At 38.7% G+C, this 17,575-nt stretch overlaps 1 protein-coding gene across 2 annotated transcripts in view; it reads right to left on the minus strand.

Annotated features, from left to right (window-relative positions):
• The window catches only part of FAM53A (family with sequence similarity 53 member A), a 73,070-nt gene that overhangs the window by 45,309 nt on the left and 10,186 nt on the right, over window positions 1-17,575 (minus strand). For both annotated transcript variants that reach the window (XM_072862746.1, XM_072862745.1), the window contains exon 2: window positions 5,105-5,351. In XM_072862746.1, the coding sequence (XP_072718847.1) occupies window positions 5,105-5,182 (78 nt within the window). In that variant the 5' untranslated portion in view covers window positions 5,183-5,351. The remainder of the gene's footprint in view (window positions 1-5,104; window positions 5,352-17,575) is intronic.

A 17,575-nucleotide genomic window follows, 5' to 3' on the forward strand; every position in this document is an offset into this window, starting at 1 on the left:
TAGTTTTTACAAGTAGTTTTCAGCCAAATGCATTTTTATCAAGGTCCTCTTCATGAATGCCTGAGCTATTTAATTACCTGCATTTAACCACCTTTAAAAGCCTTGTCCATCAGGTAGAGACTAAACTACTGCATCTTTGACAGCTGCAAAGCATGGAAAGTATTTTCAAGGGGGGGCATGGAAAAAGTGGGATCACATACACACAGACTATCTGTACTACAGAGAATGACTGCAATGTTCTCCAACACAGACAGCAACCCCATCCTTATAGCTATTCCTGACCAGCTTCTACTGAAGTTAGTGCTCAGTTCTATGAGAAAGTAGACCTACTACAACTACAACCTGTTCTCTTACGTGATCGTTTATACAGAATCCTGTTAAGTTACAAAGAAGCGCTAATTCTTTGGAGATTGAGACCAAAAACCCTCACTAAGAATGTCACATGTGACATCACATGCAGAAAAGGGACAGTAAGCTGCACCATCTCCAGTAAGAGCTCAAGGCACTGAAATAAGGGGTGACTAAGGGGAAAATAAGTAAAGAATCTCCTTTATGGTATATACGTGGCTTTCTATAACTGAAACTAAAAATACTTGGAAACGCTATCTGGTAGTGTATTTTAATGATGTTTGGAAGTCCAAACTTGAGTAGACTATCAGGCTATGAATTGTTATAGGAGGGAGGATCTTTTTATCTGTCCAGCACATGGCAGAAGTCCCACTAGATATTACTGTAACAGGGCAGTGAACTAGTTTATCATCAACTCTACCCTCCCCCATTCATTCCCTTTGTGCTATGATCTACCTGAAGCTTCCTGAATGAAGAGCTCTTTTTTTTTTTTAAATGATTATACTTGAGAAGAGTCTGCAATTGCTAAGAACCTTGACAGGGAAGTCTGATATCCTCTGTGTGAAGGAAATCTTCCTTAGAATAAGGACAAATTATTCAACAAGGTCATTTTCCTGAAGAAGAAACTCAAGAGGTCATGCATGTTCATCTTCCAACTACTGCTTTTTGAATACATGTTAAAAAACCCCACCAAGATCTGATGCCTCTTGGGGGGACAGGGACATTTTAAGATAGAGACACACAAAACAATGAAACTACAAGCTTCGCCTAAGGTTAGAATTGTTTGCTTCATGCAAGAAAGTAGGTCTATTTTGAAATGCTTGTTCAAAAGCAGAACCTCTTTTGTGCATTTGGAGAGACTATGCTCAAAAGGAAAGGAATTGCGTGGTATGACATTTAGGACAGCTCTGCAAGTTTAAATTGGTTTACTGAGTCTTAGCAGCTGTTCTTTCGTTAAAATATTCACTTAAAGAGACACCTAGTCTTGAACTGAGTAAATGGAAGAGGCATGCAAGTGAGACTGACAATGAATTATAATTTACATCACTAATTTTAAAAGTGTTCTTTGCTAGCAAAAACCCAACTGTAACAAAAATAATTCTGGCTATTCTTCTACATGCACTCCAATCTACCACATTAAGAACTTCACAGCCTGTGCTATCTTCCTCATTATTCTCAGAATGAGTTCTTGATGTTCATAATTTTAAAATTAATTTCTTTAATTGCAAGGCATTTTCTCCAGTTTACAAGTATATTTAAATTCCTCCAATTTATCAGCATTCTTCCCAAACCACAGGAAAGCCAGCATTTATTATTCAAGTACTAATTTAACCACCACCATACAGATGTGACTTTCATTGTTTGAATAGGCCATGCCAGACCACCATCTCTCTACCAAATATCCTCCAAATATGACTAGATAGGAAGTAGTGAGGAGAAGCATTTGACCTTTTCTCAGAATGCGAAGAAGTGATTAAGTCAAGACACATCTTAGACTCAGCCCTCAATTCTTTTGGCTAGTGGCTTTCCATCCAAGGAAGTCAGCCCAATTTAAGTCTTCCAATACAAGTCAGCTTCATAAAACTTAAAAATAATGAAAACCCACATGCACAGAAGGGGTTTATAATAGAGCCTCTTTCTTCCACAAACGCTTGTCTGGAGATGCTCGCATTTCCTTCTTAATACCACACCTTGAAGTCTTGCATCTCATACACTGTTACTTCACAAACTAATACTAGCTTCCACACAAATACCAAAAGAGTAAAAGCTTAGCCAGAATGTACAGAAAAACCCTCAAGACTCTTAAGATTCAAGAGATTTATGTTCAAGGAAAGAGACCAACTATTTGATTTAATGATGCTGTCAACTCATGAAAGCCCTAATATGCTTGCAGAACACCTCACTGTTGAGAGGTAGAGTCAGCCACCCAGGGATACTATTCTACCTTGTGAGCTACAGTGCCCACTTGAGATAAAAGCTTGGGACAACCTTCCTGCTTCTACAGCAGGAAACCCAATTATTTGGTTTTTTTTCTGAAGGCAGGTGCAGTACAAGACTGTACAACATAACTGAGCATGCACTGGCCAAATAAATTACACCAGCTTGGAAAATTAGCATGTCATTCAACAGAGCAGTAAAAGAAGCTACAGCCAGTATTCCACAACATACTCGGGCAACAGGTAAAGAGAGGTACTTGGTCATCATACAGCTTACACAAATGAAAAAGCATACTATGTCCTATACATGTTGTCTTTATGCTCAGCTTGGCTAGCTGGAAGGTAAATAGCTTTGAAAGAGCTATTCTTTCTTTCATAACCCTCATTTATGAGCTGTATTACAGAATAGCTTCTCCCCAGCTATTTTATCTACTTGTGCCATGATGAGTACTTGTGCAGATGCACTGTGAAAGGTATCAGGAAACTGATACAGGTTAACATTAACCTGGGCAAGAAAGGTTAGTCTTAATCCTCATCAGCTCACAAGATGATTCACCACATGGTCCCACAGAACTTTGTGCCAGCACAAGTAATGAAAGGTGCAGGCAAGACCATTTCAGAATTGCTCTAAATTGCTGCTGCCATTAGAAGAAACTACAGCATTAAGCTGAACTTCTTGCCAAGAAGTCTAAATGTGCTAGAGCTGATTCAAGACCCCCACTAGCAGTCTTTTTTCCTTATTAAGATTTAGCAGTTGTCTTTACTAGTGGAAAAAATGTACTTTTAATTATCTTATGTTCACATTTTAGTCAAGAAGCCATCATTTGCTCCCATGAATCCTTTTTAGTAAGGAGCAACCTAGTTGCACACTTTTATTCACTCTTGCTTCTCCATTTCTACACCTCACTTTGTGATTTCCACACTTTAAGCTGCTATTGTGTACAAACAGAATCTGTTCCTGGCCTCAGAACCCATTTTCTGCAAGAACTAACACATTTACAAAACAATTACTTGACAGATTAAAGGAGGAGAGGAGCAGGAGAAGGGTGAGGGCAAAACTACTGATGATACATCATCTGCCATTTTCTTCTCCGCTCATTCTTTTTCATACTTTATTGTAAGTACAGATAAGGACAGGAACAAAACACAACCAACCTACAACAAATTACAGCATGCCAACACACTCCTGTATAGACTCCACACAGTGTAAAAGCAGTAATACATCCTTCTCTGCTCTTACAAGTCTCTGGTCCAAAACCTACAGTGACTATTAGTAAAAGAACAGCTCAGTTTCCACATTTATGCAAACTTTAGTGCCTCAAAAACTAGAAGTTACAAGATGCCACTACAAGTTGAGAGGCAAGCACTGCTACTGGTTACAGGTCACCACTGGCTCACACCTAGGCCCAGAGTTTAGTTACAAGTGATGAGTGCGCCAGTTCAAGAATACAGCAGATTCTCCTACAAACTGCACATCCCAACTGCTTCATCAAGCTAGCCAAAATAAATGCAAGCTGAGTAAGCACTTCTATTCCAAGAGAGTTAACATCATTCCAAGACCTTATATCTGCCTTTCAAGAATAGCACATATTTAAGGTGAAGATAGGAAAAACAAGTTGGGTTATTAGAAGAACTCTAAATGGACCTGTTACAGTTTTAACAATAAAACCATTTGATTAATGTCTACTACTAGACATCCTTACTGGACAAAATATTGGACAAAGGGTCAAGCCTTTCACACAGGAGAATTGCAGGTGCTTATGAACAAACTCTACCACATTCAGGACATGCTTCACCTGGTTTGGGCTCGTGAAATAAGGAAGCAGTTCAGCTAAGTACAACAGAGGCAGAATCTTACTGTTAAAGTAACTGAACATGCTTCAGGTTCAATGCTTGCATTATTATTTAAAAAAATAACAGAACTACAGTTGAACAATATTTTTTTTGTGTCCTATTGGTACCCTAAAGTTTGACCTACAGAAGGGTGCCACTGCAATTAAAGTCAGTGAAACAAGGTTAGTGCATTACATGAAGAATATGGTCTCGAGGTTCTCAAGTGGGCACCCAAAATTGACAGGATACTATTTTGCATTACACATTCTGGAGTAGATAATATCTCATTTCACAAGTGAGATGTGAAGAGAACAGATTCCTTGGTGTCCAAATAGCATGTTTGAACCACACTACAGACCCACAGATTAAACCAGCAGAAAATAACCCAGTAAATATTAAAAAACTTTTTAGAGCACCTGGCATCTGACACACTGATAAGGCAACGATCTACTAGCATCAACAATCTGGTAGTTGGTAACGTGACTTTCAGTTCAACTGTATTTACTTGATGACCTGTTCTCCATCTGCCCAATGCTGATAGTTACCTACATGGTGGTCACTGACTTCTCTAAGTAAATACTGTTCTCAGATATCAAGCACTTGGCTGTACAAAGTGAAGAAAACTTCACCACATACCAGTACTTGTGTTTTTTCTTAGGGAAAAAGGAATCCTGAGAAGTTTTGATAATTCTTTTCAGTCATTAGAACACTCTTTTGTGAAGAGAACAGGCTTTTTGCTAATTACTTAGAATGAAGCTGTCAGGTTAAACATATCATTAAAATAAGAAAGCATCACTTCAAGAAGGGCCATACACTGAAGCATCACTTTTTACCCTTACAACTCTCATCCACCTTGCAAGCCAGTCCTAACTTAAATAGCTGAATTCTGGCTGATCTACATTCTTGAATTTGTGATATAGTTTTGAGTTACTTTTAATCTACTTTGCATTTCACATTTATTACATGTTATTTTGGTAGATCCTTACCAGATTAATATTGTATGTTTTACACGTCAGATCATCCAAGCTCTGGTTCTGCAGCTTTTCTGTTATTAGTGTTACCATGGTAGTTGTTCCTTTTCCACTGCTCACACAGAAGTGTTGGAGGCTCTTCGGTCTCTTGTTTCAATACTCATGAGCCATTTCTCTTTTGGTTTCAAGTCTTGAGATTTACGCTTCCATCTTATTGCCAAAGTTTATTTCCAAATGCTGTCAGTGTATCATGTCTGATTTTCTGTAAAATCGGGGCAGAAAAAGGAAAAAGTCAGAAAAATTCTCGTGTACATCATAATTAGTGTTGTAGTAACAGGACTCGTGTTTGGACCATTCATTCATGCAAGTATACCACTCTGTGACCAATCCTACTGCCTGGCATTCCAGATTACATGTCTCTATCCATGAAAGAATACTCCTATTGAGATTTCATTCATTACAACTTCAGAAGGGAGATGAGACTCATACATAGTAAAGATCAGGATATTATCTGTCTGCTTCCTACTACTAAACTGATTTTACCTAGGATTTTTATCCAAGGCAGAACAAAAGACTTAAGCTTTCTCTCATTTAAACTATTACTGAAGTCTTAGCCAGGTGTACTAGAGCAGCGTATGAAACATGCAGATACTTACCATACTGTTCCGTATGTTTAATGCTATTTGCCATTTTAAGACATTCTACCATATTGTTTCATCGCTAAACCCTTCTTAAAAGCAGAGTGGAGCAGTGGGTAGCTCAAATGCTATATCCACTTTCCAAACCCTCAGCTACTTTGAATAGATTCCCTGTGTTTATTCTTTTTTAAAGGTTATGTAATTGCTACCTGTCAGCAAACACCAGATCTTAAACTCGTAAGCAGGACAGATTACCATACACGTAAAAGCATCACTGACAAAAGCTTAGATACCTTTATTCTGTGAGCAGTCATCTAAATAAAAAGCACTAGGTTCACTGGCTGCCTCTTTCTGTCCTAAAGATCCTCTACATAATTTCTTCCCCTCTCTCTTCCCTCAGCATCAGTAATCCTTAACTGCTACAATATCATTCCTCACTGTCTTCCAGAAGTCTTTGTTAGCTGGTTATTTTTACCACAGCAAGTAGACCTCTGCACTTTCCTCAGCTCCACCTCATTCTTCCAGTTCTCAAGAACCACCGCAACAAAACCACAGGACTTCAGCTTCTTCCATTTTCCCTCTTCTATCATCAAGTCTTTCAGGCTCACCACAGTTCTCAAATTCAGTTCCAATTTTCAAAACCCAGTCTACATTAGTATTAAATGTAATTTCTTCACGCTACATTCAAACTCCTCCTCCTATAACTTTGCCTTACTATGTTAACAAAAACACCTTTCCTCAACTCATGCTGATGATCCATTAGTGACATGCATTAACCATTCTTGCTTATGATTTAAGTTGGTCGAGCGTATCCAGTGACTGCTTATGGAATTAAAAAAAAAAAAGGGGGGAAGAGATCCACACAAAGGTATTTCCAAATTTAAACAAAGCAACATGAGCCCTGGGGAAGGAACACTGATGGTGCTAGGACCAGAAGTTTACCTCTATTTGCTAGGTTTTAAAGTCTACAGTAAAAAAAATAGCAGAAAATAATAATTATAAATGAATGTTTCACAAAATACTGCCTCTTTTCCACACTGCTACTTATCAGCTGTTTAAATAACCAGTAGTAGCAAGAAAAAACACCACTTGAGTCCATGACCCAAGTTAAACCCATTTAAAACTAAGATATTAATAGTATTAATGGTAATGTTAGATTATCTTTTAAACCTGTTGCCTCTGAGTACATCCTCAAATATGATTTTCATATGCTAACCATACACTATTTCACCTTCACAGAAGTCTGCTACGTAACAGCCTCCCTTAGCCTGAGGGCTGTCCCACAATCATAATTTCTGCCCATCTTCTGACCTCATTCCCATATCTACTTTTATTTGCTATAAGAGATTATGCTTATAAGTGCTCCTCAACCACAAATAATGCTACTCAGATATCTGGAGATTCCTCTGGTCTGTTTTTACTGAATGTGTCCTATCTTGCAGGAAAGCACCCAGCAACTTGGAGTATTTACCACATCTTGTTCTGAAATTACACCAAGTCAAGTATCAAAAATGCTCAAGTTCATATACTCACTGGTAGAAGTTGCATATAGCCTTTTCAATGTAAGCATCTGCCAAAGCAAAGTGTGGTTGATGAAATGCTATCCAAGTTTAAGGGCAAGTATGTGAACAGAGTAGTATTTAGAGTAGCATGATCAAACATTGTAATGTCCCTTTTGAATCTGGTGAAGTTTAAACTAGATCTAGAAATCCAGAACAGGAGTCAAAAGAAAGGCTGACTGGGGTCAGAAATTGTCCAAAACCAGACTGAAGATATACCGAAGCTGAGGAGCTTAGTAACTGGCACAAAGACTTTCAGATTCATTTAAGGATTAAGATTTCCACAACTAAGAGGCTACTATTAAGAACCAGCTGACAAGTTCAGCAGGTGTTTAATTACTTTTCTGTTTGGAAGGGCCATATAAGAATGTGTGTTTTTTTTTCCCCTCGAGGAAAAAAACAAATCCAATAAAACCACCATAGACAGGGGAGGAACAAGGTTTTGATCTGTAGTCAGTTAACTACAATGTAGTGATATTTTGCTTAGTTCTTCTAATCTTCAAGTGTTTCACTGAAATTTTAAGTCAGCATAATACAAGCTAGAATAAGGACAGAATACACAGAAGGATATTAGTCTTTAGTTAATGAGACAATACATTCAGTTGCATGAAAGGATAAAGGGGAGGTAATGAAATCACAGAAGCGTAGCACTTTCAGAATCAAGCTGAATTGTACAATTATCCACATTCTCAAATTCTACCAGATACTGAAAGTGATACTTAAGAGTTGCAACCATTCAGGCCCTTTCTGACAGCATGCAACCCAATCAATTCCGAAACACAAGCAAAATGGAAATTCTGAAAAAGAGTTTCTCATTTTAGCAACTCACATTTACCAACAGTACTTTTTTAAATGAGACACACTCCATCGAGAAATAATTTTTTAAGTATGTATTTAAGGGCTACAAGAGACAGGGGTGAAAAAGTGATGTTAGCCAGACAAGGCTTCATGTATCAGCTCCCAGTTTCTACTGCTCCCTTCCACCAGTAAATTCCATTTCTCAGCACTGAGCACAAACCCTGAGAGTATGAGTTTTAGTTCAGATCAGAAGCATGCTTTGGAAGTGAATTCCTTCCTCATCCTCCTTCACTGTGCTTTATCTCACATTATGGTCCAGTCTCCCCCAGAAGTAATCCACTCAAAGCCAGAAGCACGCTGCACTAGACTAATGCTGGTCCAAAGGAAGCCACCACTAGGCATACACTGTGGACATCAGTACTGTTTTAAACTACAAATTTGTTCCTACTGGGCAGTCCTTCCTGCTAATGACAACATAACAAATGTTTAAGCAGAAAAAAAAATGTTACCATCATCACACTCCTACCAATGAAAGCCATTCTAGGTTGCAGTTTGATATACCTTAGCTGCCATCACAACTGCCAACATGTTTTTTCCTCTGGCTATTTGTTGCCCACAGCAGTATGCCAGCACAAGTGTTTTTGCTACTACACAGAACTAGATCAAGGAATTTTTTATAGTTGGATAAAAACAAAATACTTCCTTTTTTTTCTAGTAAAGGTTGTTTTCCAGCTGGATCAGTTCCCCAGTCTGGTTTGCCATGAACTGGACACAAATGCCTGTGCACGCACACTGTGGGAGGCCAACGCTGCTTATCGAGGTGCCTGTCCCACTACAGCATCGGGGGGAAAAAAAAAAAAAGAAGAAAAAAGCCACACAAGAAAGCCAGTTGACATTAGCATTTCCCACACTGAGCCAGCCAGATTCTCCTATAATTAGGAATTAGATGTCCCCTTCCAAAGCAAGGTTTGAACATGTTTTGCTCCTATTTTCCTTTTCCAATTCACACTCCCTTGACCAGCCAAACTTACCAGCTCAAAGTGATCTGAAATCAGCCCTGCAGCCTCAGCACTTAACTAAAAGTGACCAAAGTCCTGGTTCACTCCAGTTGAGCTATTTATACTCTATCAGGAATTGCTTCCCTCATCTTTGCTAATTATTATTGCCTGTTAGGAGGCAGAAGATTAAGAGTCACTCTAGTTTTGCTATGCTGTTGTAATTTTAACGCTTCATCAATACATATTTTCAAGCCTTACAAGCTTTTGGCCCTCAATACCTCCTAGAAGGAAGTTCCTTACACTGCAGAAAACTCCTCATGGTATTTTCACGTTTTGGGTTTTTTTGTTTGTTTGTTTCAATATGCTCTGCTGTGGTATGTATTTAATGTACCCACAGAGATGGTAAGCTGTTTATTTTATGTACATTTTCCACCCTCTTTCCAGAGCTGGTTAAAGGCAGCTAACTTTCTTTTTCAGTCTCTCCTTATCATGCATGCCCTTTATGCTTATCAGGCTGAATCCCTCTCAAACTGCTTGGCACCTCTAACTAATTGGATTTTCAGTAATAGGAACCATTTGACCATCCTTGCTAGGGCAATGTGGATCCTGCTGAATTTGCATTTCTTCAGCTGCCTCACGGCACAGATCTTAGCACAGTGAAGTTCTGCCTGCCATTGCAAGTACGTGCCCTGCTTTCTATAGAACCTGTAAGCGTACCCCAAAGATACACAACTCTGCTGTCACCAAGTCTCTACAGGTAGCAGCTGAGCCAGGCATGCAAGTTCAAACACTAAGATCCTCCAAGCCTTGAGGTAATAATAGTAGCCCTTGGAGCTCCAAGTTGGATGAAGTCCTACAAGATTATGGCCATCTTTCCCTTAGCACACCATCCTTTATAGAGCCTGATTAGGTAGAAGAGTGAGAAAGCTGAGCCATCCAAGATAAACACGCATAACAAAAGATGTTAGTCAGTCTCTGTCCTGGGAGAGACTTAATCTTACTAGGATCTCCTTAAGCTAGGGGGTAGAGGTGAGAGAGGTGAGGGGGAAGAGAAGCTATTTTTATTGCTGAAAGGTAGACTAATGAAAAGGAATAAAATAAATGGAATATAAAAATCAAACTCCAAATGCAAGCCAAAGCTAACATTCATCACAGTGGGAGAATGAGCTGTGATGGAATCAGTATCACCATTATGTCTGATTTAAAGTTCTGTTCTATGACACATTCTGAAGTCTGAGAAAAGTAAAGATTTATTATTCTATCTCTATAGTACTACTAAAGAAGAGAGGTTTTATTTCTTTAAAAGTTTAGCCACAAGTAGTAATGACTTGTAAAATCTCTGCCAAAATTAAGGGTGGAGATAGAAGAAAAGAAGTGCTCATGTCACGAATTCTGTATCTTCTCAGTGACGTCACTGGGGTCTTTTTTTGGGAAGACTACTAAAAATATGGATTACCCAACCCCCAGTCTATTAAAGGATGTCAGAGGCTCATCCAATTTGACAACCTACTTTCAAAGAGATGAAGAGTCCTCATGAAAAACATAAAGCCAATTCAAAAATCTCTTCTTGGCTCTAAGAAAGTAAGGCAGCCAGACTCATTTCCAACCCACTCCTCCTCCTCTGCATCCTCCAGGACAAAATGTTCCAGCAACAGCTCATCTCGCTGGGAAAATTTACATTTGTTTGAAACACTTCTAACAATTTCTGCTCTGTCTCTGGAAGTTCCATCTTGGATAAAGAAAAGATCACAAGACTTCAGATGATTTCCCCATAACACAAATGTAGGTGTTTCTTGATGATCGCAATTCCATTTTTTCTGCCTATGGAACTAAAATTATCCAGTGAGAACACAGAATGTTGTTCCCTCTTATGTTCCTTCACATTATTTCCTACTCTTTGCTCAGAGCGCTACATGGAACCCTTATTACCAACAATCCCATAAAGACGTACTTAGCCAGCTCCTAGCAGAAGAAAAGGATTAGCTAGAGTCAAAATTCCAATTCGGATAAGTAGGTCCTTTAAAATATTATCTCTGCTTCAGCAAGCCAAAGCAGCTAATCACCCCACCAGTACTAACTCCAAATCTAGATGATTTTGCTACTTGACTCTAGATGAAAGATGTTGTCAGTTTTTGCCTCCTGGCACTTTCAGAAGCATCCAAGAAGCATTTCAAAATTGAAACGTCACACAAAACTGATCAAGTTTTAACAGAGCATTGTCTGTCCCATCCTCGTTATGCTTGAAGGAAGGCTCAGTTGGAAGACCAGCTTTTTAGAAACCGTTAAACTTTATGCCATCTGAAAAAAAGCTACATAATGCCTAGTTTCTTGCAATGCAAAATTCCGGCTTCCAAATGGAAAGAGACCATTCTACTCCTAAAACTACACATTATTTACCATAGTGCTAAGAAGTTCACAGGGAGGCTAAGCATTCCTTGTAACATAATTCTATTAATAACTTTTAGCCCAGAACGGTTTTCGATAACAGGCATTTAGAGAGAATTATTTGGACTCTATCCTTTTTAGCACTAATCTGCAGAGCTGTTATTCTGCAACCTTCTAAAATTCCACATCAAGTCTTAAAAAAAAAAAAAGAGCTTTAATTAGAAAGTTTCCTGCAGCTATGGAATTATCCATCAGTGTTTTGGGGGATAGGTACTAAAGGGGGACACCTCAGTTCCTAGCATGTTATACTTTAGGGATCCTCTCAATGCACAATTAACTAGCAGCCCTTTGTTTTCTGAGGTTCTCTACAAAAGTGTAAAAATAGCATATTAGAACAACAAGTTCTGACCAAAAGGGCCAAAGAAAGAGTAGAGTTTATAACCCTAGCTTGTATTATGTAGAAATTGTTTCACAACCATCCAGCAAATCCTGTTTAAATGGTAGCTCCTTTCCCTGAAGAGTTCAGATGTGACACAAAATAAGGCAAGGCTCAACAACACTCTCTACACATGCTAGAACTCAAAATGAAGCCAAAGAAGTTCATTCCAACATTTGCAATTCAGAGTTTCTTTTAAAGACTAAAGAGATATTTCTTGAGCTACAGAATCTCTTCGCTTTCTCCATGCAGTGCTTTCATAAGCCAGCTTTTATTAGAAGGAAGCCTCAATATTATGTGGTGTTCAAGCCTGGATTAAGGTTGCCACAACTTCAGCACAAAACTGTAAAAAGGGACAAGAAAAATACACTAGAAGGCATCCCTTATATTAACTGATGGCCACTGGAGTCAAGTTTCTCAGATATTCCACAGGCTCAGGAAGCACAAGCAATACCAAGAGCTCAAAACTGTCTGCTGAAGAACATACCTCACTTAATGTGCAAGACAAGACTGTATTTCACCTTTCTAAGGTTGAAAAACTAGGATTTGGGTTGTTATTGCCTCCAGAGATAAATGAGAATAAATATTAGGTCCACTTGCTTCAAATGCAGAAAATCACTATGGAGCCCAGAATTTCACTGTTTTGACCCTACAGCATCATAATTCTAACACCAACGGGTCATTGAGACCGCTATGGCAAAATATAAACTGTTACTAAAATAAGGCTGCATCCTACACACTCATTTCTACTCCATCTCCCACACTTCAGATACAAGAGCTCCTACGAGAAGGAAGCAAAGCCTCGACCATCACATACAGCCTTTGGACTCTGTTTTACTTAAAATGCAACACACTTTGGCAAGTCCCTTGAACTCAGAAAGAACAAGCAGTACTCAGAGTTTTCTGATTGAAAAAACAGACCTTGTTCAAAGCCTCCCATGTGAGATGGGGAAAACCTGCAGGCAGAAGCACCAGAAGCAAACTAAAGAGAATATCCAGGCTTAAGATGGTGGTTTCCAGTTTGCAAAATTCGCAGCCAGATGATGTGGTGGAAAGAGGTTAAAGGTCATACTTTGGTGTACAGATTTCTCATTCTTCAGATGCAGAATTCATCCAGCTTGGTTGAGAAACACATACAAAACAAAGACCTAAAATTGTTTAATAAAATTTGCATTAGAAATGGAAGATTTTACTCTGTTACACGATGAACTGTTGTCTGTAATAAATACTACCCTTTATTTCTCAAGTTTCTACCAGGTGGTTCAGGTTTGTTTTTAAGCCAAGAGGAAAGTCTCCTTCCAGAAAGGTGAAGAAGGGTGGAGATGGGGGATGTCAAGCCTTTGTCACAGTTTATAAAGTATATTTCTCAAAGCAACAGAAGCAGTGGAGAAGTAGGCTCAAGAGACTTTTTCCAGGTCATACCTAATTAAAGCAGGGAATGTATCGCCACAGAAAACTAGGGCTAAGAATTCAACCCAGCCAGAGGTTAAAGCATTTATTATTGCCAGCTCCTATCGGTAAGAAGTCTCATCAGTCTCCCAGGTTTAAACCTGTCTTTCAGACTTCAGGAAGACCTAACATTCACATCACAGGCAAGTCATCCTGCACCTTTTAAAGTATCTTTGTCAGATCCTTGTGTCTGATCCTGTACCAAGATGCTTTTCCAAGATGCTTTTATTACTTACATTCTCTTTCCTAAAATAATCTACCACTATTTAAGTGACAGGCAAGGATTTCATTAATTTTGCTGAAGGATGTTTACATCTACTATGTTTGGAGTTCCATTTGAATTAGCCACCAGCGTTGGCCCGTGACCAGTCATCTCCCTGCAATGTGCGATCTGGACTTTTTCCTTCCTCTTCTCAGCATTACTGCAGAAAGCACAAGACTACGTTGTACAGTGTTGAGGAACAGTAAGTCTGGTCTACTGAGGCTTTTATACGTGAACTCCAAGCCCTTCGCGAACTCCAAGCCCTTCGCTTTTGCCATAATTATGAACTAACTGTGCTAACAGTCATTATTTCAATAATATGCTAGCTCAAACTAAGAATTATTGCCTGTTTAAGTAGTTCAGAACAAAACCTAGTGGGCAATCACTACTTAAGAGTATTACTGTAACTTTCAGAATATGATATTGCTGAAAGCTTGGAGCTCAGGTCCTACACAAATTATTTCCACCTCCACATACTGTTTTTATAAATATTCTATTTAAAACCAATGCAAGTATTTATTTAGTATACAAAGCCTCCAGTAAGATACAAAATTCAGATTCATTATAAATAATAATTTATACAGAGAATGTTAGTGTTTGAAGAAATAGACATACCACCAACCTAAGCCTACCACACTCCCACTAAGCAAGTGATCCAGATTATACAAGACCCACAAGATTTTATTTTACTCTAAGGCTTGGGAAAAAAAACATGGATGAAGATTAACTGGCCCTGCTACTGAGATATTTGCTTCACTCCATCAGTTAGCAAAGAAGAGCCGGGGGGGGGGGGGGGGAGATAAGCAGTAGTATCACCTACTTTCTTAGTGTTTGCCCTTAAAAATGAGAAGAGTCAAACAGGCACATATACATGCTTTAAAAATACTCAGACCTGAAAAACACGTAACACTGACCCTTAACTTGTATGGCAGTGACACTGATGATTACTCCACACACATGCTGCTCCCTCATGATAGACTGAAATAATATCAGTACTGAAGTACTGCTATATTACCCTATGGGCTTGGAGCTGAGGGATTATACAAATCTCTCCAATACATCCTGCTCCCAAAACAGACACAGCTAATAAACCTCCTCCTATTTGCCTTCAGGTTCATTCTGAAGAGTTTCAGACATCTGGTTGGCTTGTTTAAAATAAAAAGCCCAAATAGTAGGTTTGTTTTTATGATCCCAAGTGTGAAATGTGCTTGCTGGAAGCCTCAGGCCAGGTGAAACACACTTGTGTTAGGATGCTACTTCATGGCATTTCAGGGATCTAATGAGCTATATAATCTGCACACAGGGAAGTCTCCCTAACATTAGCTTGCATACAACTACGGAAATTAAAAACAAGGAGCCTATAGTAGTCCAAATATTTTTCACTACATAGTACAGCTGGTGAACTGCAGATACTGCTAAATTTAGAACTCAAGTGCTTAGCAGTGTTCTGTAAATATCCATACATCTCAATGCTTACAATAACATGAAATACACTTCTCCCTGAGCCTTACTGTCCTAATTTTTCATACTAAAAGTAGTAATTCCCTCTCATGGCACAGAGTACTATGCCCAATTTAGTGGGGTAAGAAAAATTTCAGTCTTTGTCTCAAAATTATAACTCTCCAGAAGATCACTATGTAACTGTACTGCATGAGCACATGTATGTGCGTATCCTTATTTTAGCTGTTCATTATAAATACACTATTTACATATTTTCATATAAAACCCAAACATCTAAAAAGAAAGCAAATTACAGGAAGAGCTATGCAAGAGTAAAGTTCTATGCAGGCTCACATACAGTAGTTAAAGCTTTCTGCTATATCATCTATCTTGAAAGAGCACAGAAGTGCATTGAACAGATACGAGATACGGTGCATAACAGACAACCAAGTTCCCTCTCGTGGCCCAAACTTGTTCTCAATCATGGCTGACCATCTGGAATTCAAGTTTCTTGAGTAACAAATTAATCTGGCAGGAGGCACCACCTCAAGAGGCGGAACACTGAAAGACCTCAAGTTTTACAACACCCATCTAGTTACATGATTCATTAGAATTCAGACAAGTGCCTAAACACCACACAGCTTTCAAGTAGCAAGAATTTTCTTTAACAAAGAGAGGTCTCAGGTATTACACTACAAATACCAAAACTGAATGCTAGTTTGAAGAATTCGTTGTTGCTCCTTAGTTTGCTAAACTACAGTTCTTATCAACCGAATTATTTGTTGGTTCAACTTCTGTTTTGCACGTCTTATGAGTTTTCATATTAAGTCTCTGAAAAGATCTGCACTGCTGCTCTGCTACACGTGAACCCTCAGTAAGAGTCCACAAATTAAAGTCCATTAAAGTAATGGAATGAAATACGAAGACAAAAGCAGTACATATGTCAGCATTGTGTGTGCTTTCAGTGATCGATTCAGATATCGCTTCAAGTGTCACCAGGGACATCCCTCTTGCCACACTTAAGGTTCTTCAATAAAAATTAGTTCAGTTGAGCTATGCAGCTCTTACTAGTTCACTAGACCATTCCAAAAAGCAAGATAACTACCTTCTTTGTCTATGCATTCAGCCTTCAACAGCACACTGAACAGCTGGATTCAGGAAACGCTGTGCTAGAGGTCAAGACACAAACCAAGGGGCACACAACTGCAGTAGGTATTTACGAAAAGCATCTGTAACAATTTCATGAACTAAAAGAAACCCCATGAGACAAACAAAATTATACCATGTAAGAGAAGACAACTATGTTAAGTTAGAAAAAAATAAAGTTAACTTCATTATAACTACATCAGTGTGATTTTTCTGTTTGTTGGGGTTTTTGTTTTTAAATACTGAAAGACAACCTTCTGCTTGATCAAAAAGCTCAGTATTTTCATTGTGCACTACCTCAACACTATCAGATGTTTAACAAATGAGTCACTAATTCTACAAGCAAGTTCTGTGGAAAGAATCATGCCAAAGTGTATTCACAGAAGTCACTAGGACTCCAAATCACAAAGTTTACTCACACAGTACAAGCTATGAACCCTTAATGCAAAACCATGCTCCTGTATGGGAAGCAAATGGGCACAAGGTGGTTATCAGTACACAAGTATTACGGACCACACTTCAGTTAGCATAGGGCAGAATAACTCAATTTTATTTGAGCACAAAAATGCCAGGTAAAAAGCAAACGTGGAGGAAGGGAAAGAGCCTTTAGTTTTAATCTTCAGTGATTGGGACAGGAATTTAGCAGCTTTAAATGGCAGCAGGTAAGTCACTTGACTAGCAAATCAAGGACATAAAGTCTGCAGACAACAGTGCAAGAGAGGACAGGACCATGAGTGTTCGGAAAGGAAATCTGTGTCCTCCCACTTGGGCAATTATCTTTACAGATGACTGCATTCTGACAAGATCAGCTTCTGGTAACCAAGTTGAAGGACAAAACAGTAAAGATTTATCTGATAAAGTCAACAGTAAGAGAGATGCAAGCATGTCCTTTCAGCTCTTCACCTGAAAACACTCAATCTTTCAAATGATCTTTCAATACTGATAAAAAGCGTGTTTTATCTAAACACACTTTAAAGTAAGCCTCTGAAATTACATCTGGTTTTCAAGCATCTTCACTCATGCAAAGGTTAACCATACTATAGTCAGCATAAAGCAGTAACATCTTTTCTGCTGAAGATCTGAAACGTCAAACCATTGTGTTAGGGGAAGTCACTGGCTGAGCACCTGGGCCCAAGAAGTACTGAAGTGATAAACAAGGTTTTGACAGCTGCAGCCTTTTCTGCAGGTGCAAAAAGCATTTACTTCATTTCAGTTTGTCTCGGTTTAACAATTAGTTCAATAACCAGTTCAGAATTTAGAAACACATTTTGTTTTATTTGATCCTCTCAGATCTTGTGCTCAACTGAGAAAAAGGGGAATGGAATGTCCCCCACAAGCAGTTCCAAAGTTTAAGACTCTATATTTAACAGGACTA

The sequence above is a fragment of the Ciconia boyciana genome, chromosome 5, assembly GCF_034638445.1.
Source record: "Ciconia boyciana chromosome 5, ASM3463844v1, whole genome shotgun sequence".
Classification (NCBI taxonomy): domain Eukaryota; kingdom Metazoa; phylum Chordata; class Aves; order Ciconiiformes; family Ciconiidae; genus Ciconia; species Ciconia boyciana.